The sequence below is a fragment of the Agelaius tricolor genome, unplaced genomic scaffold, assembly GCF_023055355.1.
Source record: "Agelaius tricolor isolate 1412-34295 unplaced genomic scaffold, bAgeTri1.0.p SCAF_14, whole genome shotgun sequence".
In the NCBI taxonomy this organism is placed as follows: Eukaryota; Metazoa; Chordata; class Aves; order Passeriformes; family Icteridae; genus Agelaius; species Agelaius tricolor.
This window is the reverse complement of record NW_027269274.1, coordinates 12,384,150-12,409,273: the sequence shown is the minus strand read 5'-3', so window position 1 is coordinate 12,409,273 and position 25,124 is coordinate 12,384,150. Positions and strand designations below refer to the sequence as shown.

The following is a 25,124-nucleotide window of genomic DNA, read 5'->3' as shown; positions in this document are numbered from 1 at the left end:
TCTACTCTAGCAGGCTGGAGGTGAAAGTATTTTTCACCATTAGAAACTGAGATTCTCTGTGTGATCTTTTCAGCTTTGCACGGCGGTTCTGAAACCAGATCTAAAATGGAAAGAGAAGGGATGCTTTTCAGAAACACAGCAGTGGAAGCAGAAGAGTATTTGAAACTTAAAAGTATTCACGCAGTATGACAATATTTTGTGTGATGACAGCAGTTAGCAAGTTCCATATAAATTTAAAATCTGCAGATGCCTGTAATTTTAACACCACAGACAAAGAAAATAATATCCCCAGGTTAACTGGAAAATGAGATCAGCTTCACTGTAATTAATATAAAAACTGGTATTAAATTCAGTGACAGTATCAGATCCTGGAAGATCGTGAACATCTGGAATTCACACATGTCTTATGGTGCTATTTCTTCAGCTGCTTAACTATTTGCAGCATCAAGTTTCTCATCAAGCCCAATACAATACTTGCAACAAAAGCTTGATAAAAAACAAAGCAAAGCCCAAATTCTTCTGTTTACAGTATGCTTGTTATCACATTGAATTACCTGGAAATCAATAATTAACATTCCTGAATAGATTTTGCTTTTGGCCAGAGAAAGACATAGGTTCAAACACTGGTTTAACACACCTATGCTCTGCTGGCAGTCTCACAAACTATGTCCATACCTGTTTCAAATTTATTTTTCAAATATGATGACAAGAAAAACATAAAAATTATTTTAAGGAAATTATCAAGTTCTGTAGATAATAACTAGAGATTAACAGAGCAGATATTGTGGAAATATTATAGTGATTAATTCCTCATCAGTGCTATGGAAGGCTTTAGATTTCAGAAGGAATTCAATGGTTTCCATTTCACAAATCATTGAAGGCCTGTTTCTTGTATATACATTGGTTTAAATTGAGAGTATTAAATTCTCATTACTGCTGTCAAACCACTTATGTATATAGGCAGAGAGAACATATAGCTGGAATTACAGAAAAGTTCAAATAAATCTTTAATTACCTGGATCCTGTCTTCATCTAAATCTAATTTGCGAGCTAACTCTTCTCTAATATCAATGCCGGGGTAGGAGTTCATTTTAAAAACATTTTCCAAGACTTCAATCTGAGGAGATTAAAACACACTTGTTGAATAGTTAACACTATGTTCATAGCAGTAATACATTAAATAAATAAAATAAATAAAATAAGAGTTTGTTCAACAGGAGACTTCTGATCAGTGTTTGCACAATGATTCCGTGCATAAACACAGATCTGCTGAAATTAGCAACATTCCTGTTAATTTACACCAGTTCCTGATTACATTTCTCTCTGCAGAGGTACATCACACTGAACTTAGCAGCTGTTAGAGGTTCCCTCCAACATTTTACTCAACTACATGGTTACTCATCTGTTAAATGCTAAGGAAAGCCCTACCTGGTTTCTAGTGAATGCAGTTCTTGGTCTTCTACCCCGGTACCAGCTCAATTCTCGTTTGAAAGACAGCCTTTCAGTGACTGAAAAATATTTTTCACATTTCAAAACGTTTTCCTCTTGCACTGGATCACTTCTAGCATGAAATAATGGATTTTCATAGCAAACAACAGGGATTTGCAGATGGGGATTACTGTCATCACCTAAAACTAGAAAGAGCAAGAAAGGGAGAGCTTCAGTTTACTGGTTTGTAGTAGAAACATGCCAGTATTTTTAAGGGGTAAAAGCTTGAGGTTATAAAACAGACTGACTTACCCAAGCTGGTGCATGCATCCATCCAGGGTCTGTGTGGTTTCCCAGCTGGAATGCCATCTTTTTTCTGCTCCAGCCCCAAGATACTCTCAATTGAGAAGGAGCAGTGCGTGGTTTTGCTGTCTCCAAAGCCGGGCACCTTGTGGCGCTGCGGAGAGGCCGCCGTGGCGGCAGCACAGAGCGAGGGAGCGGCCATAGCTTCGCCCTCATCCAGCATAGCAGGGGCACTGCACTTGCATTTCTCCACAAGGCCCCCTTATAGCTGTGTTGACAAGGGGGTTGGATTTGTAACGTCATTAATTAAAATCTTTTATTAGAAAGTTTTAGCATGTCAATGAAAACTCTCCCACCAAGAGGCACGAGGAGTTAATTGTTTATTTGTTTGCAAGTAATTAGCAACTAATGGTGACACTAGGGGGGCCACCAAGGGGGACAAAAAGTGTTATCTCTCCTAACCAGAGCATCGACTTCACTTTCTCAAAAGAAGCTGTGCACAAATATAGTACTTCTCTTTTATTTGAAATCATTAATGTATAAAATCAGTTTTTAAAAAAACTTTATACTCTAATGGACTCCACTTACCTAAACATAGAAGCATGATAGGAAACCAGTCAAGTAATAAGTAATCTCATTTAAGTGAATTTCCTTCCAAGGAAATTTAAAAAATAATCTCTTAATGCTATTAGGGTAATCCCGATGAAAATGCCTCTGTTTTTTCATATGCATATGTAATGGTGAACGTGGTCAATAAAACAACAATAGCTTTTGGCATAAGGCACTGTGCAGTGGGTTGGCAGTGTTGTCAAAGCTCAGTGTAATTGCCTTCCAAGTGCCTGGATTAGTTAATAGGAACAGTTGCACCAACTATTTTAAATAATTCATGCATTCATTTTTCTTATTAAAATAACTTTGTTGCAGCCTTTTTGAAACATACCAGATGTGAAATTTCCTGATAATTCTTCACCACATAAAAGCAAAACTTCACGTAATAGAAGCAGTACACTCAAATTTACAGGTTTAAAAGATGCAGAGGTATTCTTCAATTCATTACTATTACATTTGTTGCAGTCAAATTTGTAGCTCAAGTAAAACTTTTTCTCACAAATGTTCTCCCTCCTTGTAGGTTTATAGCAAACAGAAGTATATTTAAATCTTACAGAGCCAACACTTACAATCACACAAAAAAGTTATGAGTAATGGCAAGAAAGGAGATAAAGGCTTTGTAATAAAGTCTGACAGAATTCTGATTTCATCCATTATAATAAAATACAGACCATAACATTTTTATATTCCAGCTCATCTGTCAGTCACACAGCAGTTTACATCACATGCTCAAAAACAGCTTTTGGTTCAGGCAAAGAAAAGGAAGAATTTCTGTAGAGACACTATAAAATCAAGATTTGTCCAAAAATAACAGGCAAACATGAACACAATATTTTTATTTCAGGCAGAAAAGTTACCCCTCCTTCTGGCCTGACTTTGTGTTGTGCAGTAAGATTGTTGTCAAACCAAACTATTAAAAGAGTGGCAATTCCAGAAGTGATCTTCCCAAGGACACTTCTCCCACATGTCACTGGATCTTCAGGCAGCATGCATCCACCTGCAATGCTGACCTGCAAGATGAGCTCCAGTCACCGTTTATGGACCTTAAGCCCTCCCTTGAAAGCTGCATTTCATTGTTTTGGCCCATCAGTACCGAGCAATGCTACCTTGCAACCCATTTGAAATTACCTATGGCCTTTTAACTAATTACCTTGGTAGGGGTCATTAGAGCAACACAGCAAACATTAAAACATTGGGAATCCTAAGTAAGCAATAATAGGAAAAGTCACTGCTCCTTGGATATGCAAATCCAATCCTCTTACAGCACCACATACTTGATGAGGCAGGAAACTAATCACCCTTTCAGACCTTGCACTGTTTTTGCCCAGGGACAGTGGAGTTCATCTCTTTAGGAGATGGGAAGCCTCCACTGGCTCTTTGCACCAGCTGAGGAGACCACACCCAGAGCTCTTGGGGGCTTTGGTCTCAGTTCTGACTCTTGCTGCCTTTTGCTCTTCTCACCCACTGCTGGGTCACCTTTCACTGGAGCCTGGGCACCATTTCCAGCTTTTTAAAAGGATATAAATGGTATATATATCATCGTTCTTCATTACTTATCACACTCCAAAAATTCACCTTTCCCACAACCAATTTACCCAGTATCTCACCACCTCTGAAGTCATGCTGCATAAAGCTCTCTTTCAAAGATGTTTTTAACATGAATAACAAGCATTATATTCAAAGCCAACTTCAGAATTCCCAAGTTTTTTTAAAGCAAGAATACCTCCCAATGGTAACACCACTTTTCACAAAACAAAAGCAGTTAGCTATTTCTTGGTTGAAGTAAAAGCTCTTTTGACACAGGGAGATTAAGTGAATGCAGGTAAATTCAAGGTTAATCCAAGGTTGCCACTAGCAAAAGTATGAGAAACACTGTATTAAAAAGTGGGAAACACTGCAAATAAAGCCTACCTTATCCACACAGCTACTTTCACCCTCCAGCAGGGGCAAAATGTTCTCTCCATAAGGGCACACATCTGGAATCCCCTGAAGATGTGTTCACTGCTCTTCTCTCTGTTGACAAAGTGCCAAGTGTTAGTTCCCCACATTTTTAAGGCTTCTTAGCAGATATTTTGCAGAAAAAACAACAACAACAAAACATAACAAACAGAAACCAACAACCCCCCCCCAAAAAAAACCCCAAACCAAACAAAAAACCCAACCCCACAAATCAAAAAGCCCAAACAACAACAACAAAAAAAACCCCCTCACACACTAACAAAAGGTCTATGATGCTGAAAACAGTGTAACACTAAAACCCCAATTAGAGGATGCAGAGGCATTCTTCAGTTCATTCCTATTACATTTGTTGCAGTCAAATTTGTGGCTCAAGTAAAACTTTTGGATGTCACTTACAGCTGTGAACACACAAAGCTAACTAAACCCAATCCACTTAAAGTGACCACCTTCCTGAATTCCACTGGGAAAACAATCTTCCAGTACAAAATAAAGTCATTTCTTATTGCTGCTGTAAAGGCTGCTGTAAAGCTTGGTCACAAGTTAACTGTCTCAAAAGCAGGAAGCACATGCATTTATTGGTCATGAACCAATGTTAATGTCCTGTCACATAGCTGCAGATACAGCACTTAGTCTTTAAAACACCTTGTAAGATAATCCTGAATTATTATCCTTATTGACAGGGAAAGGGAGAGGTGCTGTGACTTGCTTCAGTCAGGTGAGTCACCAGCTGAGCTGGCAAATTAATTGACTGAACAGTACTAACTTGGAAATTTCTTCACCACTCCCTACAGGGAAAAACAAACCAACACAAAAGCAAAAAAAACAAAAACAAAAAAACCACCCACCACCCATCAAAAAACCCAAACCAACAAACAAAACAAAAGCCACCTCAAAAATATTTAATTGTTTACGATTTAACACACCAGTACTGCCCTTTATCTGCTTTAAATGGTAAATCATAACCTGATATAACATAAAGAATGGTCTCATAGCAAGACTGCACAATCATTAATCATTTGCTCTGTTGAATGACTTCATGCACTTTCTGATCTGGTTTTGGACTAAGTTCACCTGGTCCCCAAAAAGCAAAACAACAAAGGAATAGGTTTTTGATTTGTTTTGTTTTTTCCCCAGCTAAAAACTATCATCAAGTCTACTGAGACTTGCTCTCTTAAACCACCTGCAAGGACGTTGTAGCCAGCTGGGGGTCAGTCTCTTCTCCAGGTAATGAGTGACAGGACCAGAGGAAACAGCCTCAAGTTGTGCCAGGAGATGTTTAGGTTGGATATTGGAAAAAGTTTCTCCATGGGCAGGGTGGCCCTGACAATCACCATCCCTGGAAGTGTTCAGATGTGAGAAAGCGGCACTTGGGCACATGGTTTAGTGGTGAACACGGGCTCCTGGATTAATGGTTGGACTCAATGATCTCAGAGGTCTTTTCCAACCTTAGGGATTCTACAATTTTAAGTAATTTCAGAGCTGAACCAGTTCACAAGTCGAACCAATGATCTGTTTTGATTTCAGTGAGCCCTCACAGTAGCTTTAAGCGTACATAATTTGCCACCAACCTATGGCACCACAATTATTCAGACTAAGAGAGCGGAGATACTAATTTTTAATATCTAATCAGAACCTCTCCTGTCTCAGCGTAAGGCCTCTTGTCGTTTCACTGTAAGCACCATAGAAGCGACTGCCCTCCTCCTGGGGCCCATCCACATGGCAGGGATAAGAGGAGACTTTCCAAAAGGGATGCTCCAGAAAAGAGGGCCAAAGATGATGCAGAACGGCAGGGACCCAACGGCGCCCCCTTGCTGTGGAGCGGCCCTCAAGGTAATTGTCTGTGAGGAGACCACAACCACCCCCGGAGCACAGACAGGGCTGGGAGGACACTTTGCTTGACAGCTGTGACCGCACTGCCGGGGAGTCACCTCAGCAGGGCCCCGGCTGCCTCCGCTGCGCTCCCCACACGGAGCCGCTCCAGGGTCTCCGCCGGAGCCTCGGCCCTGAGGGGCCGCGCGCGACCGCCTCATCCCCCGCGCCTGCGCTCGAACGGGCAGGCCCGCCAGCCAATGGGCAGCCGGGTGGGAGGGGAGGGCGGGCCAATGGGGAAGACGGGCGCGCCAATGGGGTAGCCGGGCCCGCCAATGGGGAAGGCGGGCGCGCGGGGGGCGGGACGTCCGGCGCGCAACGGGCGGGGGTCGGTGCGGGTCGGTCCGGCTGGGCCGGCGCGGGGGCAGCGGAGCCGCGGGGGCTCAGCGCGGTGGCCGCCATGCCCGGCATCGATAAATTGCCCATCGAGGAGACGCTGGAGGACAGCCCGCAGGTAAGACAGGTCCGGTGGAGGCCGTATCGGGCCCAGCCCCTGCTGGCGGGCCCAGCGCTGCTTCTCTGTCGTTCCCGGCCCGGGAGAGCCGTGGCGGTGGCGGGAAGGAGGGTGACGCCCCAGCAGCGCGGCGGGGACGCTGCCCGCACGGCCCCGCGGGCTCCGACAGTCTCGGCTCGGGCTCTCCGCCCCGGTCGTGCCCTGCCAACGCCCGCTCGGGGCTCCGCGGCGTCACCCGCTGGCCCCGCCGCCCTCCCGGGAGTGCCGCGGGCCGGGAGCGGGGCCGGGGCTCCGGGCTTGGGTGCTGCGGCACCTCCGGCGGGGCAGTACCGGCACCGCTCTCTGATCTCCACCCCCGCCTTCGCACTCGGGCTCGATATTGGACACGTCCTGACCACAAAACCCGCGTTGCCCTCTCAAACCATTTTCCCCTTTGTTTTTCACCGAGGCGCGTTAAGGTTCACCAGAGCCGTGTGAGCAGCGGGGCTGGGTGAGGTTATCGCGGCCGTGGTCAGTGCGGAGCGTGGGTGGGCAGCACATGGTGCCCCGAGACTCTCCGTGCTCCCACCCTTCTCGTGCATTGCTGCTCCCTGATCTCTGTCAGCGATGCTCTGTAGTGCGCTGCAGTTTCTTTCAAAAGTAGGAAATGCTTTATTCAGTGGTTCTGATTTCTCTTGCTGGCAGCAGCAATAGCAAGTCCTTGCACTGTATTTCTTAGATGTTGGAGAAAGCTTGCAATGTATTTTCTTTTATGGCAGCCTTTTGAATTACAGTCCTTGTTCTGGTGCATGGTTTACATAGTGAGCAGTTTGTCCCATATTGCAATAGCATGTGCATTGGTAGTTTTAATTCCTGGGTCATAGGAAGAGAAACTTTCACTTGTTAAAAAGGGAAATTTAGCCCCTAAAACGACAGTTACTTTAACAATTCTGTATCAAGTGGAAAGACGACTTAAAAAAGCAAAAGAAGGCCATGCAGAAAAGGAATAATTGATTTCCTAAGGACAGTGCCCCAAATAGGTCAAATGCTGAATGTGAGATGAGACCTGGCCTCTAATGTGGGTTCTGGTCCAGGGGCCAAACCTGCTGTCATCTCATGAAGAGGAAACCATTCTGAGAGTCGTGTAATAATACTGATTTTAAAAAATTATCTCTTGAAGGTATTTTCCAAGGAAGTCAGAACTATTCATATTGACAGGAAATGTCAAATGTAACATGAATTTAGGACCATCTGAGGACATTTGGGAAACACATGAAAAAATGTTACTTATTGGAATGCAATTGTAATTCTAGAATTTTCCATGTCAAGTTAGTTGTGATACAGACAAGCAAGGACTGATTCAGCCCGATGTGTTTGAGATGCTTAAGTAATTGGATTTGTCAATATTGTCTTTTGTAGGTAGAAATTTACATCTTTCAGTCAATTTTTCAGATGAATTCTGGAGTCAACGTCCTCTAGTAAGGACTCAGTGTTCTGTTGGGTTAGTCCATTTGTTACATTAGTTAATTTCTGTTAGAAATCAGTGCAGTGGAAATGGCAGCAAATGTTGCTTGAAGAAAGCAGAAGCCTCTGTCTGGAGGAGTTGCCATGCCTTGGGTACATTCATGCTGAATACTGCACAGCCACCAGCCTGGGGGTTGTTTAGTGCTGCACCATGGCCTGCAGTTCGTGTTTCAGACACTGACTATAGGTATATAAACATCATCTCAAACTTATTCTGTGTCTGAGGAAGGAAAGGCTTTTCAAAAATGTCAAACCCATTCATTTCCTGTTGTCACAGGATCAAAATCTAACCACTGTGCTTGTCAGGCCTAAACCAAGGGCCAAGCTTACATAGTCTTTTGCTATGCAAAACGGGGCAATTTACTTATTAACCTAGGCCATAAATTACACACACACTCAGTGTATGTTTAGAGAGAGTTTCTGCTCACACTGATTTGCATTCCCAAAGCATTGCACAACAAAAAAGCCAAGAGACTGGTGGCACAGGCTCTGTCTCCTGTCACCTGCAGTGGCCTCCTGATGGCATGGAAGCCTTAAAACACTCACTTCTAACGAGGGGTTTCTTCATGCAGCTCCTCCCTGGTCCTTTGCTGTTTGCTTGCTCACAAACATGGATTGAAAGAATCCTAAAGAAAATGGAAAAGGATGCAGAGTTTTACTAGAAACACAAGTAAACAATTGCTCTCATTTTCTGCTAAGCAGAAGTCTGCCATAACTTGTTTACAGTTTCAGGTTAATTTCTTTCCATCAGTATTATGTAATGTTGTTTTGATGGTTGAACATCAATAACAGACTTTTTTAAGTAAAACATAAAGATAACTTTTTTTTCCATGTTCAGTTTTAAAGAGTTAGTATACTCCAGAAACCTTACATAATACTCCTTTAAAATTACAAGCTCAGGTTTATTTATGTTCAGGTTTAAAGGTCATGGGTTATAGTACCCTGTAATTTTTTCTTTTGCATTCTTGAGTCTTTGTCTACCTTAATGGGAGAGTCAAGGCTGTTAGGATGACACATGTTGCCACACTTGGCAAAGATTTGAGTTCTCCACCTCTCTCCACTTGTTTTATAAACTAGAACCAGCATTAAAGCTATTTTTGTGCTGATTATGCTGTTCGATTATATTTTTTAATATTTAAATACTTTTTAGACATTATATAGCATGACAGTTATTGTGATACAGCCAGGCATCTAATGCAACTTAAATAAAAGAATCTTATGTCAGAAGGAATTATTAAATAATATACTTTATATGGGTTTAATATGTACTCTTTGATTATCATTAAAAGCTAAAAATTAGAAAGAGCTGAAAAAGACCTTCATACTTCAAGGGGAGATGGACTAAAGACTTCAGTAATTTAAAGACAGCCTAGGGAAGACTAAAAACTAGAATTTCCAATTTCAAGTATTTAACAGTCATAGTTTGGGAAAAAAAAAAAAACCAATTATGTGCTTATGATTCTTTTAATTTTCTGCCTGGGCATTAATGTTAGTGTAAACCTAGGAACAAGGCACGGTCCTTTTGCTAAAACATTGCCAAAGCATTTCCTCTGTGGCTCTTGCAATCACTGCTCCTGTTTCTACAGCCAAGCATCCCAAGCAATGTTTAAGAAAAGCCAGTGTGGCTGTGCAGAGTTACTGGTACATCCTCTGCTTTTCCCCCTTTGGGATTTTTGGTGGAAGGAAGCCATTCAAAATCCTCATGGTGAGGAGGAATAACCTTGCTTCCAAGTGCAAAAAGGATGCAAGAACATGCAGTCAGCATCTCATTTAAGCTTACAGACAAATTACACCTGAGCAACCTGATTGCCTTCTTGTGGAGTCAGTCCCTTGGGCAGGAGGGAGAGCGGGGCATGTCAGTCACCCTGGCTTGTGCAAGGACTCTGACATGGTCTGGCAGCATTCTTCTGGCCAGAAGGGAGAGGTATGGACTGTGACCTGAGTGGAAAAACTGCCTGGGTAGTTGGGCTTAGATGGAGACCAGTTGTAGTCTAATAGGTGGCCAGTGATAAAAGAGGTTGATTCTTGAGGTGGAGGTTGTTAAGCACCATCAGTGATGCACACGGTGCAGGTGGGCAAAGGAGTCATCAGGCTTGTGGGTGACACCAGCTAAAGAACAGACAGACTGACAACCTGGGTAAGGACAGATCTTTTCACTCCTTTTCAGTGGTGAGAAATATGTATGTTGAGGACAATCAGATGCAGGTTGTGTTGTATTGTTTTGGTTTGGTGTAGTTCCTCAACCTTTTGATCCCTGAGTTGATGGGTATCCCACAGGTAAGTTATAGGTCCAAGCACAACCAGCAGATGTCTGTGTTCAGGTTGGACAGTATGAGACTGTCACAGCCTTTATTTGGATCTCACTGCAGAGGAGATGTGTAGACCTGGCAAGCTGTTTAATACCAGTAATCTTTACCCTTCTCCTTAGGGATGTACCACAGTGAGCCCAGTAGTTGCCCACAGTTTCTATATTTAACAGTTTTCCATCTCCCTTGGCCCTTTCCTTTCTGAAAATGTATTAACCTGGAGAGAGGCTGACAGGAGGAGGAAGGCTGAGCTTGGGTATCTGTGAGATTCTTTGGCATGCAACAGTTAGCATTCCTTTAAACAGTATTGGAGGGTTTATAGAACTTCCAGTAATGAAACCTGAAATAATGCTATTTAAGTCTGAAATTCCATGATATTTAAATTCTTCTCTTCTAACTTGTCATGGTTGTGTTTTGGCTGTTTGATTGTTACAGACCCGCTCTTTGCTGGGAGTGTTTGAAGAAGATGCTGCTGCAATATCCAATTACATCAATCAATTGTTTCAAGCCATGCACAGAATATATGATGCTCAGGTAGTGTTAATGAAATTCTTGAATGCATTATAAAGCTTTGGAACCGCATTTCATGTTTCTTTAACTTCTGTATGCTTTTCTTTAACTTCCATATGCTTTAAATGTAGAAGTGAAATAAAGTAAGAATTAATGATTGCTTTTCTGTCCTTTTAATGTTAGGGAGTGCTAAGACTAAATTCCTGTGATTCTTTTTGCAACAGAATTTCTTATGACAAGTGAAATTATATTCTTTGTTCTCTAAGTAAGTCTAATGTATTTCCCAAGTGGTTCTAAAATGTTGCACACACTAAAATGATCTCTGTGTGCATAATAGTATGTACCAAGTGGGAGGTTATTTTTTACCCACAATATATTCATGTTTCACTCATCTCGAAATAACTCCACTTTTATGCCAGAATGTCTTCTGTATGTTCTCTAAAAATTTGAGTTTATGTCTGTATTTTTAATTTAGATATACTTTACCTGTTTGACTTTTTATTGGTTTTCATGTTTCCCTTTTTTTAAATCAGAATGAATTAAGTGCAGCAACTCATCTGACTTCAAAGCTTCTGAAGGAGTATGAGAAACAGGTACTGCATAAATCATGTTGTCTGTGTGGTCAGATACTGTGCTCAAAATCCTGTGTATTTCTGTGGTATTTTATCTCCCAGAGCACAGTGTAGAATGAATTTAGGTTTGGTCCAGATAAAAGGAACTGCTGTGGTTGGTGGTTTCAATTGTTGCCAAAGTAATCTACTGCCTTTATTTTAGTTCTTCCAACTAAACTAGAATGAAGTTCCTCTTACCATGAAGAATATTAATAACTTTTGAAATATTTTACTTTTGGATTAGTTTTTTTGAGAATTGCTTAGGGTAGTTCTGTTTTGTTTTTACTTTATAAACCTGTTTACCTTTAAGTACTTAAATATCAGTAGTCCCAAAGAGAAGAGATTGCATTGCAATCTCTAAATTACAGCCATAATTTGCTCTGTGAGCATAATTCCATCTCTGAAAGCACAAACTCTGGAATCCATAACTTTCTTCCCTCATAACCTGTACTATGAAGGATTCTTTGTTGGTAGCTTTGCTGCTGGGTCCCCTTTTCTGAGGTTAAAAATGTTAAAAACAAAAATTTGCTTAAGAGGCTGCTGCTCCCTATCCTCCTTTTCCACCTAATGAGGTGAACTGCTTCAGTATATCTTAACTGTGTAATATTTTAAAATAATGGAATACCTGATATACTCATAGAGATGATTAATCCAGTTTTGTGAATGGCCCTGCAAACAACATAACTCTTTTTGCCTTCTCAGCATTTTCCACTTGGGGGAGATGATGAAGTCATGACTTCCACTCTGCAGCAATTTGCAAAAGTGATTGATGAGGTAAGTCCTTGTATGTGCTTTGCTAATGCTGTCAGGTGCAGACTTTAACTGCCTAATAACTCCATCTTTAAGCCAGGAGGTACAGAAATGACATTCATTTGTCAACAAGGTAACAATTAATTCTATATTGCAGCATCTATTTAAAGTTACATAACCTTAAGATAAAGAATGAATTCAGCAAAATGAGGATACATTGCTGAAAAAACCATAGTTTAACTGCTAGAGAAAGAGCCAGAACCATTACCCAGTGGCTGTTAGCAGCTCTGTACACAAGGGTGTCTGTATTGCCTGATTTCAGGACCTGACTGACACAGGTCAGGACCCTCCTGCTGTCTCTCTTGGATACTGACTCACAGGACTCACAACTGAGCACCATTAAGAGCACCATCAGGATTTTTGTTGTGATCTCTCTCCTCACTTTAAAAGCATTTTAGGAGGAGGATCACATTTTGTTCTACCTCTGTGATCTGTAAAAAATGGGCTGTGCCATAGCTGGAGGGAAACTGGACAAATCAACAGACTAGTCAGGATGGATGAGGCTGGTTTTGGACATGAACCAGTAGCTTGAAAAAGTTCAGAAAAAAAATAAACTCTAGAGGTTTTCTGTAAAAAACTGATTGTGAGATCTGGAACCTAGAAAAAAGTAGCTGCAAAAAAAGGAACGTGCAAAAATGTGTTTGAGTTGTACATGTCGTCTTTAAGTGACATTGATGTCCACCTGTTGTGATTTGATTTGGTCTCAGCATTGCTTTCCTAAGATTTTCTTCTTTTGTCTTTTTCAGCTCAGCTCTTGCCATGCAGTCCTTTCAACTCAGCTTGCAGATGCAATGATGTTTCCTATTACCCAGTTTAAAGAAAGGGATCTAAAAGGTAGAGGACTTGACCAAATACTGTTTCTTTCCAACAGCAGCAACAATAAAAACATAGCATTTAATCTTCATAGCTCTTGTTTCACTAAATAGACTACACCACTTATTTTTCAGCTCTCAAAAGTATGCATCTCCCCATTTAAAAAGCAAAGTAAATTATTTCTATTCATGAGAGTAAGCACAGAAATGATCCTCAGGCCCCAGGCAGGAGCAGACTTGCCTGGCCCTGTAGTGCCTGTACTGGTAGCTCAGTGTGGTACAAGGTGACATTGAGATGACTCTGAGGGCAAGGTTACATGAGAAACTGTAATACATTAATGTTACACTAATAACAACTTACTTAAATTGTGATGTGTTGTTTTTTTTAGAGATATTAACTCTAAAAGAAGTTTTCCAAATTGCAAGCAATGGTAAGTGTAAAGTACTTAATCTTATCAATATTACAAGACATCAGTGTTATTGTAGATTATTATTTGTCCTTAACCAGTGGAGTTAAGCCTGTAGTCTTAAAGTAACTAATTAAGGTGTAATTTTTCTGAGTGATACTTAGGTACTCAACTTTCCTGGGTCACCTGTAAATCTCTGCTCTGTGTACTGAAGCATTAAGGCAAATTGAAAGGGTTTTTTTACAAAACCTTAAGTGTAGGTATGATTATTAAATAATGTAGGATTATGCCACCAAAATTACAAAAAGAGTAATTCTGGTGGTATAGGTGGTAGCTCATTTCTTAAAGACAGGACCCAATCAATAAAAAAAAATTACCTCCCTAAAATGAATTTCATAGTTCTTATCCCTATTTTCAGAAGTTATTTTTTTAGTTGCCACTAATATATCCATGTTGAGAACTTATTATTTAAATAATATTCTACTTCTCTCAGTCAAAACTGTATCATTGTTTTAGAAGCAAAAAATATTAGGTACAGGTTTTCATAATGTAAAGTTTCTCTACTTAATGGGCAGTTCTTCTTTGAAAAATAGTGGATGTTTAGGGAACTTGGTCACAATTTGGCAACATTTGCATCTGGTTAGAATTTTTCTTCAGCCCAAGTATTTGTTGCTATGAAGTGATTATAAACAGACCGGAACTATTCCTAAAGGTGTTAATATGACAGAATTTTGCATTCAGCTGTCTGTGTAACACTGTGATATAAAAGGTTTTCTGCTCTGTTTCATAAGTCATTAATTTGTGAAAATGATCATAAATTCTCTCTTGATTGCTTAGACCATGATGCTGCCATTACCAGATACAGTCGGTTGTCCAAAAGAAAGGAAAATGAAAAGGTTTGTAAACCAAAATCTTTATATTGATTTTTAAAGAAGATAAGAAATAATTTTCATTTCATATATATTTATGATGGAACACAGTGTATGGCAGATTCTGTGTGACATTTGATAGCTTTTAGCAGTCTAGACAGAAAAGCAGGTTTCTCCAATACATGCCTGTCCTGTAACACTGACAGTGCTTTAGGAATAATATTGTGATGTCATATTCAGTTTGTTTTTGTGAAGAAATAACCACACTTTCCAGGTGGAAAAGAATGCTGTGTTTGTTTTTCACATATCTCATGTTTAAATTAGAGAAGTAGAATAGTAAAATATGCAGCAGCTGGTGATAGAGGGTAGAACATGACTGGATTTTTCCCTGCTGGCTATAAAGCTGTCCACAGGGCCTGTGATCAATGCCAATCTCAAACATTGCTTTTTTCCCTCCCTTTGTCTGTGTCTCTTCAGATCAAGGCTGAAGTTACAGAAGATGTATATACTTCAAGGAAAAAACAGCATCAGACTATGATGCATTATTTCTGTGCATTAAATACTCTCCAGTACAAAAAGAAGATTTCTCTGCTAGAACCCTTGCTAGGGTACATGCAAGCTCAGGTAATTTCAGATTCTGAAAGCTGTAGGTCTCAAAGGAGAAATAAAAGTCCTTCATGAAGGTTGATGTACTGAAATCCATTGCAAGCCCTCTTCAGCAGTCCAAGGAAGGAAATGGAGAAAAAGAATCATCCATCCCCTTCTCTGGGCTGCCACAGCTGTGCCCTGACAGTGCTGGTAGTTAGCACTGCTCATGGCCCACTCACTGCAGGGATCTCTTCACTCCATCTGAGGGTCTTTAGCAAAGTCTGGGGACAAATGTAGTGGTTCATTTTCCCCCAAAACTCAGATGGCTGGATTTGATGTAATGCCTAGATTTTCATTGCTGGGCACTTGATTCCAGTAAATGGAAGAAAGAACTGATTAGAGCTTTCATGCAAGTGCACATAGGAGTGAACCTGCTCAGCAAATAACATGGACACAGTTAAACTCATTCCTGTGGCAGCTGTTCTGAAATGAGATACTCATCAAAAGCCACAAAACTACTGTTTTCAGTCAAGGCTGTGGAAGAGCCAGAATGCTAAAATACTTTGGTTTTGCTTAATATTAATAAATTCGTGATTGGTTTACTTGAGGATGGGTGCAACAGAAAATAGAATGATGATAGTTATGTGGACAGACTTAATTTGTATTTTTGGAAGTATGTTATTAAGCATGAGCTTTGGGGTTTTTGCAAGTCAAGCTTTCCAGCATTTGGCACTCCTACAGTGACCTGAGTAGAAATCAACTCCTGCACACTGAAAGCTGAAAGCTTTCCAAAGGCAAGAACACTTGCTTTCTTTTGAGACTTTGCAGCTTGTATTTAAGAGCCAAGTTCTGCATGTTTTGTGCAGTAAAATAAGTGCAGCCTGTTGCTTAGGTGGAGCTTTTTGCTGAATCTAAGAAACAGAGGGGCAGGGCCATGTCCCAGGGCTTCCTGTTCTAACCTCAGTGTAGCTGTGGCAGATTTTCTGACCTACTATGGAGTACCCTGTGCTTAAAATACATAAAAATACATATTGTTAGTTCCCTGGGGACAAATCCTCACAGGTTTAGGACAAATCCTAACCTTCTCTCCTATGTGCCCCACATATAACTCCCCATAACAACAGTTAGCAGAATGGTGGCATTGACAAAAGAGAGACCCTGGGAGTGTTTCCTGTGTGTTTCTGTACTTCCTCCAGGCAGCTCTGTTCACGTCCTTGTGACACAAATGCCACTGCAGTGCCAGCAGCAGCCTTCAAACACACATTCTGCTGCTTTTAGGAACAGGCTTTGGTGGGAATGAGGGATGAAAACAGATTTCTCTGAGAAACTTTAGCCTCCTATGACTTCATCTGTTAGTTTTAAGTGTAGTTTTATTAATGACTAAATTCTCCCTTTTCCTCCTTTTTTCTTTAAAGATAAGCTTTTTTAAAATGGGTTCAGAAAATCTTACTGAGCAACTGGAAGAATTTTTGACCAATATTGGCACAAGTGTACAGAAGTAAGTTGGCTTTGTTGAATTTTGAGCTTTTATGAGGATTACTTTTTTCTACTTATTAATAAATTATCTTTGTTTATAACACATTTTGTATCTTAGTGTTCGCAGGGAGATGGATTGTGAAGTAGAAAACATGCAACAAACTATAGAGGACTTGGAAGTAGCCAGTGATCCACTGTATTTGCCTGATCCTGATCCTACCAAATTTCCTGCCCATAGGAATCTAACAAGGAAAGCTGGCTATCTCAATGCAAGAAAGTAAGAGTAATCTGTTATTTAAAAATTCCAGAGTATTTAATTTTGGGAAAGGAAAGCTAAAGAAGCTGGAAAATTTTTTTACGTGTTAGCTATGCTGATTTTATATATTTAGTTGAATAAGTCACATAAGAGCTATTCTATTTATTTCTCTGGACTTCTTCACCTAGTTAGTATTAAATTCATTGTTACACTGACATAATGTCATTCAGATGCAAAGCATAATTATCCTGATTTTAGTGTAATTTTGCCTGAATTTTCACAGTTTAAAAAAAAGGCTTGAGAGTGTAATTCCTCTGCATCCTAACTGGGAAGTAACAAGATTCCATCTATCAGGATTATTCTGGAAGTGTCTGTTAAAGCTTTGGGATTCAAATTACAAATAAAACATTGTAATTTTGATCTAAACAAGGCAAAACACTCTGTTAACCAAAATACCCTTGGAAGGAGCTTCTGGATTCCATGCAGCATTGGCTCATTGTCCACAGGAGGGAGCTGTGCCTCTAAGGAAGTCCCACAGCTGCTTTTGAGAGCTATTAAAAATAAGTTGTAGCATTTAAATTTCTTTACTGTAATTTATATAATAAGCTCCAAGGAATTAAAAAAAAAGTTGATTACTTTTACAACAACAGCTAAAGCAAAATACTTACTGATTGAGGCATTAATTTCTGTATTAGAACACAATTGCAGCAACTAATTATAGAGTGTCTGAGCAAGAAGGGAGGCTAACTGAGGACTTGTTCTTATCTTTCAGTAAGACAGGGCTGGTGTCTTCCAGCTGGGAGAGACAGTTTTACTTCACTCAAGGTGGAAATCTGATGAGCCAGGCAAGAGGAGATGTGGCTGGGGGACTCGTGATGGACATAGACAATTGCTCAGTGATGGCTGTGGACTGCGAGGACAGACGGTACTGCTTTCAGATCACCTCCTTCGATGGCAAAAAGTGAGTGCTCTGACACTGCTGCTTCTTGGCACAAACACTGCACTCACTGGTTAGGAGAAGAAAGATGGTCTGCCTTTGGCCAGATGTTAACTTGATGTATTCTGTGGATATTTAAAAGCAAAATCTGGGATATCCTTTAACTGTGTTAACTGGGGTTTTGTTTATAAACTCTGTAATGTAGCTGAGTAGTATTTCAAAATAAGATTATGGTAATTAGTTGACAATCACATATTATTGCATTTTGTGAATACTTAAGTATTACATGGACACAATTAGAATTGTGTTCCTTTTCTGTTTCCTGTTGAAAGGAAAGCATAGGTTCCTCCCCATCCTAATTAAATGTTGACTGCTTTCAACACAAATAGTCTTCAGCCTTTCATAACTTGTTCAAAGTGTAAATATGAAAATATAATTTTTGACTGACTGTATTTGTGAGGAATTTTAAATACAAAAAATTGTGTTTTCCATTCTTCTCTTTCAGGTCTTCAATTTTACAGGCAGAAAGTAAAAAAGATTATGAAGAGGTAAGCTTATAGGAGGTGTGCATGGAGCCCAGTGATTTTCTGCTGCACAGAAAGAATGCATTCCTAACCATGGCTGGACACTGCATATTTTTTTTCTGTTTCTACTTATTAATAAATTATTTTTGTTAGTAACAACTTGTTTATCTTAGTGTTCCTGTTAGTTTCCTCCTTCAGGTAAAAGTTGAAAAGCCAGGAACAGGAAAATGGAAAATGGTTTTCCAGAGCAGAGAGGGAAAGCAGATTCTGGCTTGCAGATGCAAGAAATGAGCAAATTCCACAAAAGCCAAAGTGAATTTTTATAATGTTGTGAGGAAACCATGTCACCTGCAGCACACAATAAAGAAGAACAGAGAATCCTGATGAGTTTTTTTTAAGTTCTTTAGAGTTGTGATTTAAGCTTGCTTTAGTTTAGTTTTAGTATGACTAAAATAATTTTTGTGAGTAAAATCTTGAAGTGTAGGGTGCAGTATACAGGTGGCAGTGAATTTAATGACAAGCTGGGTGTGCAGAATATTTGTCTTCCTGAATTTACAGAAAGTAGAAAAAGTGCTGAAACAGCAACTCAGGTATTCAATCAAGATTGTTTAGAAAATATAACAGATTAATTTGTTTTCTTTTTTCTTCCTCTTTTTCAGTGGATATGCACCATAAACAACATATCTAAGCAGATATATCTAAGTGAAAACCCTGAGGTAACTCTACTAAAATTTACAGTTATGAGTAATATGTTAACATTTATATTTATAGAGTTAAATTCATATTGATAAAAACTTACATAGTGATTTTTGCTTACTTAATTAGGGGAATTGGCCCAATAAAAACTGTTTTATAACAGAGCATGTATCTATATATGAAGTGTGTCTTCATGGGTTTTAGTTCACAGTTGAGTGCTGCATTTCTCAAGTGAGATTTTTCTTTTTGTTTTCCTGGCTACATTTGCTTATTTTGCCAGAGTTATCATTGGAGCTTTTCTCTATTGCTGCTTTTTATTAACATTGGCGGTATTTTAAGGCCAATTTGTTTAAATTGAGAAAGTTAACATCAGGTTATGTATTTGAAGAAAAGTTGGAAGAAAATGCTGGAGGTGTGTTGGCAAAAATTTAAGAATGCAAGATTCTCATCAAGGGTTGAGTTTATAACTTCTCCCAGTTGCATACAAATAAAATTTGAAAGTTTCCTTTGAGAAAAATGTTTCCAGTTCTTGTTTGCCATCTCTGCAGGAGATTGCTGCCCGTGTGAACCAGTCAGCTCTGGAGGCTGTCACCCCTTCCCCTTCCTTTCAGCAGAGGCACGAGAGCCTGAGGCCAGCTGTGTAAGTGAAGCAACCAGAGGCCATTTGGGGTGCACATGTAAAAAGAAAATCCTGGATAAAGTTCCAGGGGAAAAAAAAAGCCTGACAAACCTACAAATATTTTTGTGATCAGAACTAAATCTGTGATAGGTCAGAGGAAAATTTCCTGAACACACCTTCACTGCTGAAGCACTGTGGAGCATCCATTGTCACAAGTAATCCTAATGCCAGCTGGTGGACACTTTGGTTGGTTTCATCATATCTGTTTTGTTGTGTGATTTCATGATGAGATTTTTCTTCATGTGTCCAATTCCTGGAAGCAGACCTCAGATTTTATTATTCTTAACATGTGATTATATATTGATGTTAAATCAATCTGATGCAATTACCAATGGAAGTAGTAACTTTAACTTAAATTTGGCTAGGCTCATAGATTCGTTTGCTATACCCCAATCTTCAGGTTTTTAGTTTTTGTTTTGTTTTACATCTAAGGTCTGCAATATTGTATTGGTGTCCTCTATGGTTTAATTCATTATCAACCAACCTGAGCTCCTCACTAACTACTGACACACCCTGACTTTGCCCTTCTGGTTCTGTTGCAGGCAATCTCGTCCTCCTGCCGCTCGTACCAGCAGCACAGGGTCCCTGGGCTCTGACTCTGCAGCTCTCTCAGCACTTTCCTTGGATTCCCTTGTTGCCCCTGACACTCCCATCCAGTTTGACATCATATCTCCAGTCAGTGAAGATCTGCCTGGCCAAGCAAAGTCATCAGGGCAATCGGGCAGGTAGGAAATGTAGAGAGAAGGAAAAAAATCCCTAAAGTTAATGTTACTAATTCAAAAACCAACAAACAAGAAAAGCACATTTAAGATGCAGCTCCAGTACACACGTTGCCTTTTTCCTGACTGATGTCACAAATTTTGCAGTGGACAGTGGAGCAAAACAATTTGTTAAACTGTTAGATGGAATTGTAAAAAAAGGCTTAATTACATCACTAGAGTCAAGGTATAGTTTTCTATTTTGCAGCAGCTTTTCTTGCTTTAGCAGCCGATGCTTTTATTTATTGATTTATTTTAAACTTTTGGTTTCACAAAGTATTTTCCTTTCCTATTGCTTGCTCACCCAGCAGCTTGGGTTATTTCCTCTTGGAAACTCAAGAGAAATTTGGTAGCCCTACCTCCAGGTGATGATGGCATACGATGACTCCTCTTAAGCTGAAAGGTGAGTGAAAATGGTCTAGGCTTCTAGAGTAATTCCACATACAGACAACTTAAAATCATCTTAAGAGTTCATCCAAAACATAAAAGCATTTTCTCCTACTTGTTATTATATTTGAGTGGGAGCTGTACTAAAAACCAAAGACCTGTAAATCATCACTGCATTTCTAGAGCTGTATCTATAGAATTCAGATATGAACAAAATGTATTTGCAGATCCAGCTGCTCTTAACAACAAAAAAAACAGCCAAAGAGATGAAAACTAATTTATGTGATTCTTGTCAAAAAAAAGTGTTATATCCCCCGCCTCTAGGAAAATGTTTGTATTTTGAATTGCAGCTCACTGATGTAGGAGTTGAAATTATATATAAAAAACTATTTTTTCCTTTTTTCCACAGTTTTCTTTTTATTGTTGGTATAGCAGGATAAGCAGGTGGCCAACTAGATCCTTCAGAATACACTGATATAAAATAGACTGGAACTGTATTGCAGGAAGTGGAGAGTTTAGGCTTAGCTGAACTCTGTGGTAGCCTGGTCTAGCTCAGTTGGTCAGAGCAGGGTGCCAGTAACACCAAGGCTGTGGATTCAGTCCCTGTATGGGCCATCCACTGCAGAGTTGGACTCAATGATCTTGGAAATCCCTTCCAACTCAGAATATTCTGTGATGTCATCAGTTCTAATTCTCATCTAGAAAATAATATTTTTCATAGCAGAAATTATAGAGGTGAGCTCAGTATTTTCAATTAACCATGGCCTTCAATAAAGAACTGTAGTGTTTGTACAGATAGGTAACATGTTTGTTATTAAAAAAGTACTTCCCTTGGTTTCTGATACTGATGACATACATTTAAATTTTATTTCTGCCTTTTGAGAGATCCTGTGAGATTTTTCATTTACTCTTCTAGTTTCATATTAAACATCAAGAAGAGTCTGAGCAATAGAAGATGCTGGTAGAAAGAATTTGTTTTTACTGTAATTACCCAGGTCAGCCTTTAATGAGATGGGTCTTGATTGAGTCCACGTTACCTAAACGTTGTAGCAATGCCATCTTGGCTTCAGTCTAGAAAAACTTAATACTTTAAACCAGACATCTCTTAGTTAAAACATTTCTGATAGTTGATAAAATGAACAGGCAGCCAGTATGTGTAACTGAGCAATTTTTTTTTCTCAGTTTTGAAATTTGTTTTTAGAACACTAACTATCAAGGTAACACTTTGATTAATCCCATAAAAAACCTGATTTGAACTATACTGAACTTTTGCCAATAGCTTTTCAGCTACCAATCAGCCAAAGAGAATGGGTAATTTCCTCTACAAATTTTAAATAAAATGTCCCCATTTCCTGTGCTTATTCCTTTACTGTTTTTGAAAAATGCAGACTTGGAAGCCTAGAGTATTTTCACTTTTCTCTGTAACTGATAGTAATTCTGTCTCTGAGAGCCAGAAGTAGCCACATTTCTCTTGACTCTCTAGGAGTAAAACCCCAGTGATGTTTTGAGAAAGCTGCATTTGAAACAAACCCAGGGGCTTCTCTTGAGTAAGTAATTCAACACCTTGACAGTGATGAGAAGTGGGTGCTCTTATGGAGTACTGAAAGGGCCTGGTTTTTGGCTGTGCTTCCTGAAGCTGTTCTGTGAAATTTCCTCCTCTAAAACTATACCTTTTCAAACATTACCAGGGGTTTAGTTTGGGCTTAATTCAAATATATATAAAAAAATGTGAGCAAAACCTTCTGTGGCAGCAATAGGACAATAATATCTGGTGTTTTCCCCATAATGTGGGCCCTCAGATACAGCAAGTTATGTCTCACTCCTGATAGAATTGCTTCTCCTTATGGCTCATGATACATTATTCCTCCAGATGACAGGTTTGTGAACTCACTACATGTTGGTATTTGACACAGCATGAGACTACTGCACTGTCCATGAGTGGTTCCTGTAATCTGACTCCTGCTTTAATATTTTCATTTTTTGATAGACGCACAAATCCTTTTGGTGAATCTGGAGGCTCAAAACCTGAAACAGAAGGTAAAACAAAATTTCACTTCAATGCAAAATAAAAATAGGTTTTGACAGTTATAGTTCTGTTTTCATCTCTAGCTTCTCTCTTCTAATTTAACAGCAGTTTTAAAATTCTTAATTACATTGCAAGGTATTTGATAAGTCAAGTTAAATCTAACTACTGTCTGAAAATCTGCTGTAAAAATGATTAATTCCATCTTTTGTATCATCCACCAAATGCAAAGATGTGTGGTGTGCTGTGTACTGACTGCCCCTCTCATTGCTAAGTAGGAGCAATCTCTTTCCAAGTAAGGAGGAGCTTGGAGTTTTCTTGACTGCAGTCCACCTTTGGCTTTGAATGGGAAGCCCAAAATGGAGTTTGTTTTTTTCAATACTTTTCTTTTTCCTTAGATTCAATTCTTCATCAGTTATTTATTGTGAGGTTTCTTGGCTCTATGGAAGTGAGGTGTGATGAAAGCCCAGACGTTGTTTATGAAACAATGCGTCAGATACTGGCAGCTCGCGCCATCCACAACGTCTTCAGGATGACAGAGTCACACTTGTTAGTCACTTGTGACTGTTTAAAGTAGGTTTGCTTCCTGACTTCTACTGATGTTTATTTACAGAATGATCTTCTTTCACTTTGGTAAAATTTACTTTCTGGTTTGTCTTTAAAAACAAATTTTTAGGTTAATTGATCCACAGACACAAGTCACAAGACTACGAGTAAGTAACGTTCCATTTTAAGATAAATATCCAGCAATGTAATTCTTTTACTTTAAAAATATTATTATTAGATCATAGCAAAAATCACTGATAGCATGAGATTTCCAGCCAAATTTCCAGTGCTATTAGGAGACCAATGCAGACATTCAGAAACACTTGCAAATCAGGTTTAGGGGAGTGATTTCAATAGGTCACATTGGCTTTTGAGATTCCCTTCTCCCTGTGATCTGAGAGGGTAAAATAGTAAAGAGAGAAGATTAATGATGGAGTTACATTAGTTCTGAAGTCCAAGAGGGTTTGTTTGCTGTTTGGTTTCTCTGTTTTGTTTTGGGGTTTTGTTTTTAATGTTTTGACATTAAGTTCAAAAATGCTCCAAAGCTGTCACCTTCTACAAGTGAGGTACATCAACTGAGAGTATGTCCCATATACTAAATGCACACATCTAACTCCAGGAAAACTCCACCTTTCAGTTCATAGCAGCTGTGGTAGGGACTCTCAGAATTTTTAAGTTTATTGTTTGATGAGTTTTAAAAAGATAATTTGAAGTCCGACCTCTTTTAGGAATAAGAATGCAAAACAGTTTTCTTGTAACAAACCAATGAGGGTATGGGATGGGGTTTTTTTTCCTTGCTTATATAACTAGGAGAACTGAGCTAATTGCAGTAAAGGTTTTTGAGAAGTAGTGCCTTTACATGAAACTAAATATTGAAAGCCTAGTAACAAATGTAACTGTAATGAATGATTAAAACAAAATCAAACGGGAGTGTATCCACTTTTAGGAAGATGACTGACTCGCTGCAAATGTAGTCCCTTTTTCTTACATGGATGTGTTTTTTGACATTTGCTTGCCTTTGTAATAATTTAGTCCTTGCTGTCTAATCTGTTTGTGCTTCATAATTACATTTGCTTGGGTAACTTCTTGTGCTGTGGGTGTGCATTAATTAATGTGCAGTGTATTGAAACCTCATGTGGAAATCTTTGGCATCAGTTTTAAAGTCTCCCTGTCTGATCCTCTTGGCAGTTCCCTTTGCCCAATGTAGTACTGTATGCCACACACCAGGAGAACAAGCGCCTGTTTGGATTTGTGCTCAGAACCTCAGGAGGGAGAGTGGACAGCCACCAGACTTCCATCTGCTACATATTTGAATCAAATAACGAAGGGGAAAAGGTATTGGTGATGGTTGTCACTTGTATCACTTGTGAATATGGATTCCAAGGTGCTAGATCCATTCAAACCTGTCATTTTAAGTGCCTGCAAATGCTTTAATGTGCTGTTGTATTTCATTTGGGATGCTGGCTGAAATTTCAAGGCATTTTTAATTATTTCCATCTGTTTTGTGTTTAGATTTGTGACTCTGTTGGATTGGCCAAACAGATAGCTTTACATGCAGAACTGGTAAGAATCTTTTTGGGGCAGAAGATGCTGGGGAAAGGAAGGAAGGGGGTATATTTAAATATGTGTAATAGATTGTATTCTGCAAGATGCCTCTAGTTGCAGCAATGTTGTTGTATATTTTAAGGGACTTTTTTCCTAGAATTTAAATGAAAAGACTGACCAATATCTATTGTAGAACAATATTCAATATAGGATTCATCTTGCTACTTTCAACAACCATACCAGTCCTTTAAAAGCAGAA

At 39.4% G+C, this 25,124-nt stretch overlaps 3 protein-coding genes across 3 annotated transcripts in view; 1 reads left to right on the top strand and 2 right to left on the bottom strand.

Annotated features, from left to right (window-relative positions):
- Position 1: 1 nt before the first annotated feature.
- Positions 2–1,954, bottom strand: HESX1 (HESX homeobox 1). Its single transcript, XM_071439219.1, has 4 exons — positions 1,741–1,954; positions 1,429–1,634; positions 1,016–1,117; positions 2–100 (listed from the first exon to the last, which is right to left on the bottom strand). Exons 1-4 carry the CDS (start codon positions 1,952–1,954, stop codon positions 2–4), a joined length of 621 nt encoding a protein of 206 aa, XP_071295320.1.
- Positions 1,955–6,475: 4,521 nt separating this feature from the next.
- Positions 6,476–25,124, top strand: part of APPL1 (adaptor protein, phosphotyrosine interacting with PH domain and leucine zipper 1) — a 24,345-nt gene continuing 5,696 nt past the window's right edge. Inside the window, exons 1-20 of the mRNA XM_071439755.1 lie at positions 6,476–6,622; positions 10,867–10,965; positions 11,475–11,534; positions 12,255–12,326; positions 13,109–13,196; positions 13,564–13,605; positions 14,419–14,477; positions 14,928–15,074; positions 16,454–16,536; positions 16,633–16,791; positions 17,543–17,731; positions 18,213–18,255; positions 18,891–18,947; positions 19,476–19,567; positions 20,149–20,331; positions 22,739–22,788; positions 23,173–23,347; positions 23,451–23,487; positions 24,509–24,655; positions 24,833–24,883. Coding sequence (XP_071295856.1) covers positions 6,569–6,622; positions 10,867–10,965; positions 11,475–11,534; positions 12,255–12,326; positions 13,109–13,196; positions 13,564–13,605; positions 14,419–14,477; positions 14,928–15,074; positions 16,454–16,536; positions 16,633–16,791; positions 17,543–17,731; positions 18,213–18,255; positions 18,891–18,947; positions 19,476–19,567; positions 20,149–20,331; positions 22,739–22,788; positions 23,173–23,347; positions 23,451–23,487; positions 24,509–24,655; positions 24,833–24,883 — 1,887 coding nt within the window. The 5' untranslated portion in view covers positions 6,476–6,568. The remainder of the gene's footprint in view (positions 6,623–10,866; positions 10,966–11,474; positions 11,535–12,254; positions 12,327–13,108; positions 13,197–13,563; positions 13,606–14,418; positions 14,478–14,927; positions 15,075–16,453; positions 16,537–16,632; positions 16,792–17,542; positions 17,732–18,212; positions 18,256–18,890; positions 18,948–19,475; positions 19,568–20,148; positions 20,332–22,738; positions 22,789–23,172; positions 23,348–23,450; positions 23,488–24,508; positions 24,656–24,832; positions 24,884–25,124) is intronic.
- ASB14 (ankyrin repeat and SOCS box containing 14) overlaps positions 18,857–25,124 on the bottom strand; it is a 21,125-nt gene continuing 14,857 nt past the window's right edge. Inside the window, exon 11 of the mRNA XM_071439759.1 lies at positions 18,857–22,776. The gene's annotated coding sequence lies outside the window, so the exon portion shown is untranslated. The remainder of the gene's footprint in view (positions 22,777–25,124) is intronic.

What these genes read in the sequence shown, in the direction of transcription:
- HESX1 (XM_071439219.1), bottom strand. Translation starts at nt 1,954, where the DNA reads ATGCTGGATGAGGGCGAAGCTATGGCCGCTCCCTCGCTCTGTGCTGCC. An exon ending in CTGCATTCACTAGAAACCAG is followed by an intron (nt 1,118 to 1,428) that starts GTAGGGCTTTCC and finishes TAATCTCCTCAG; the next exon opens with ATTGAAGTCTTGGAAAATGT. An exon ending in TAGATGAAGACAGGATCCAG is followed by an intron (nt 101 to 1,015) that starts GTAATTAAAGAT and finishes TTTCCATTTTAG; the next exon opens with ATCTGGTTTCAGAACCGCCG.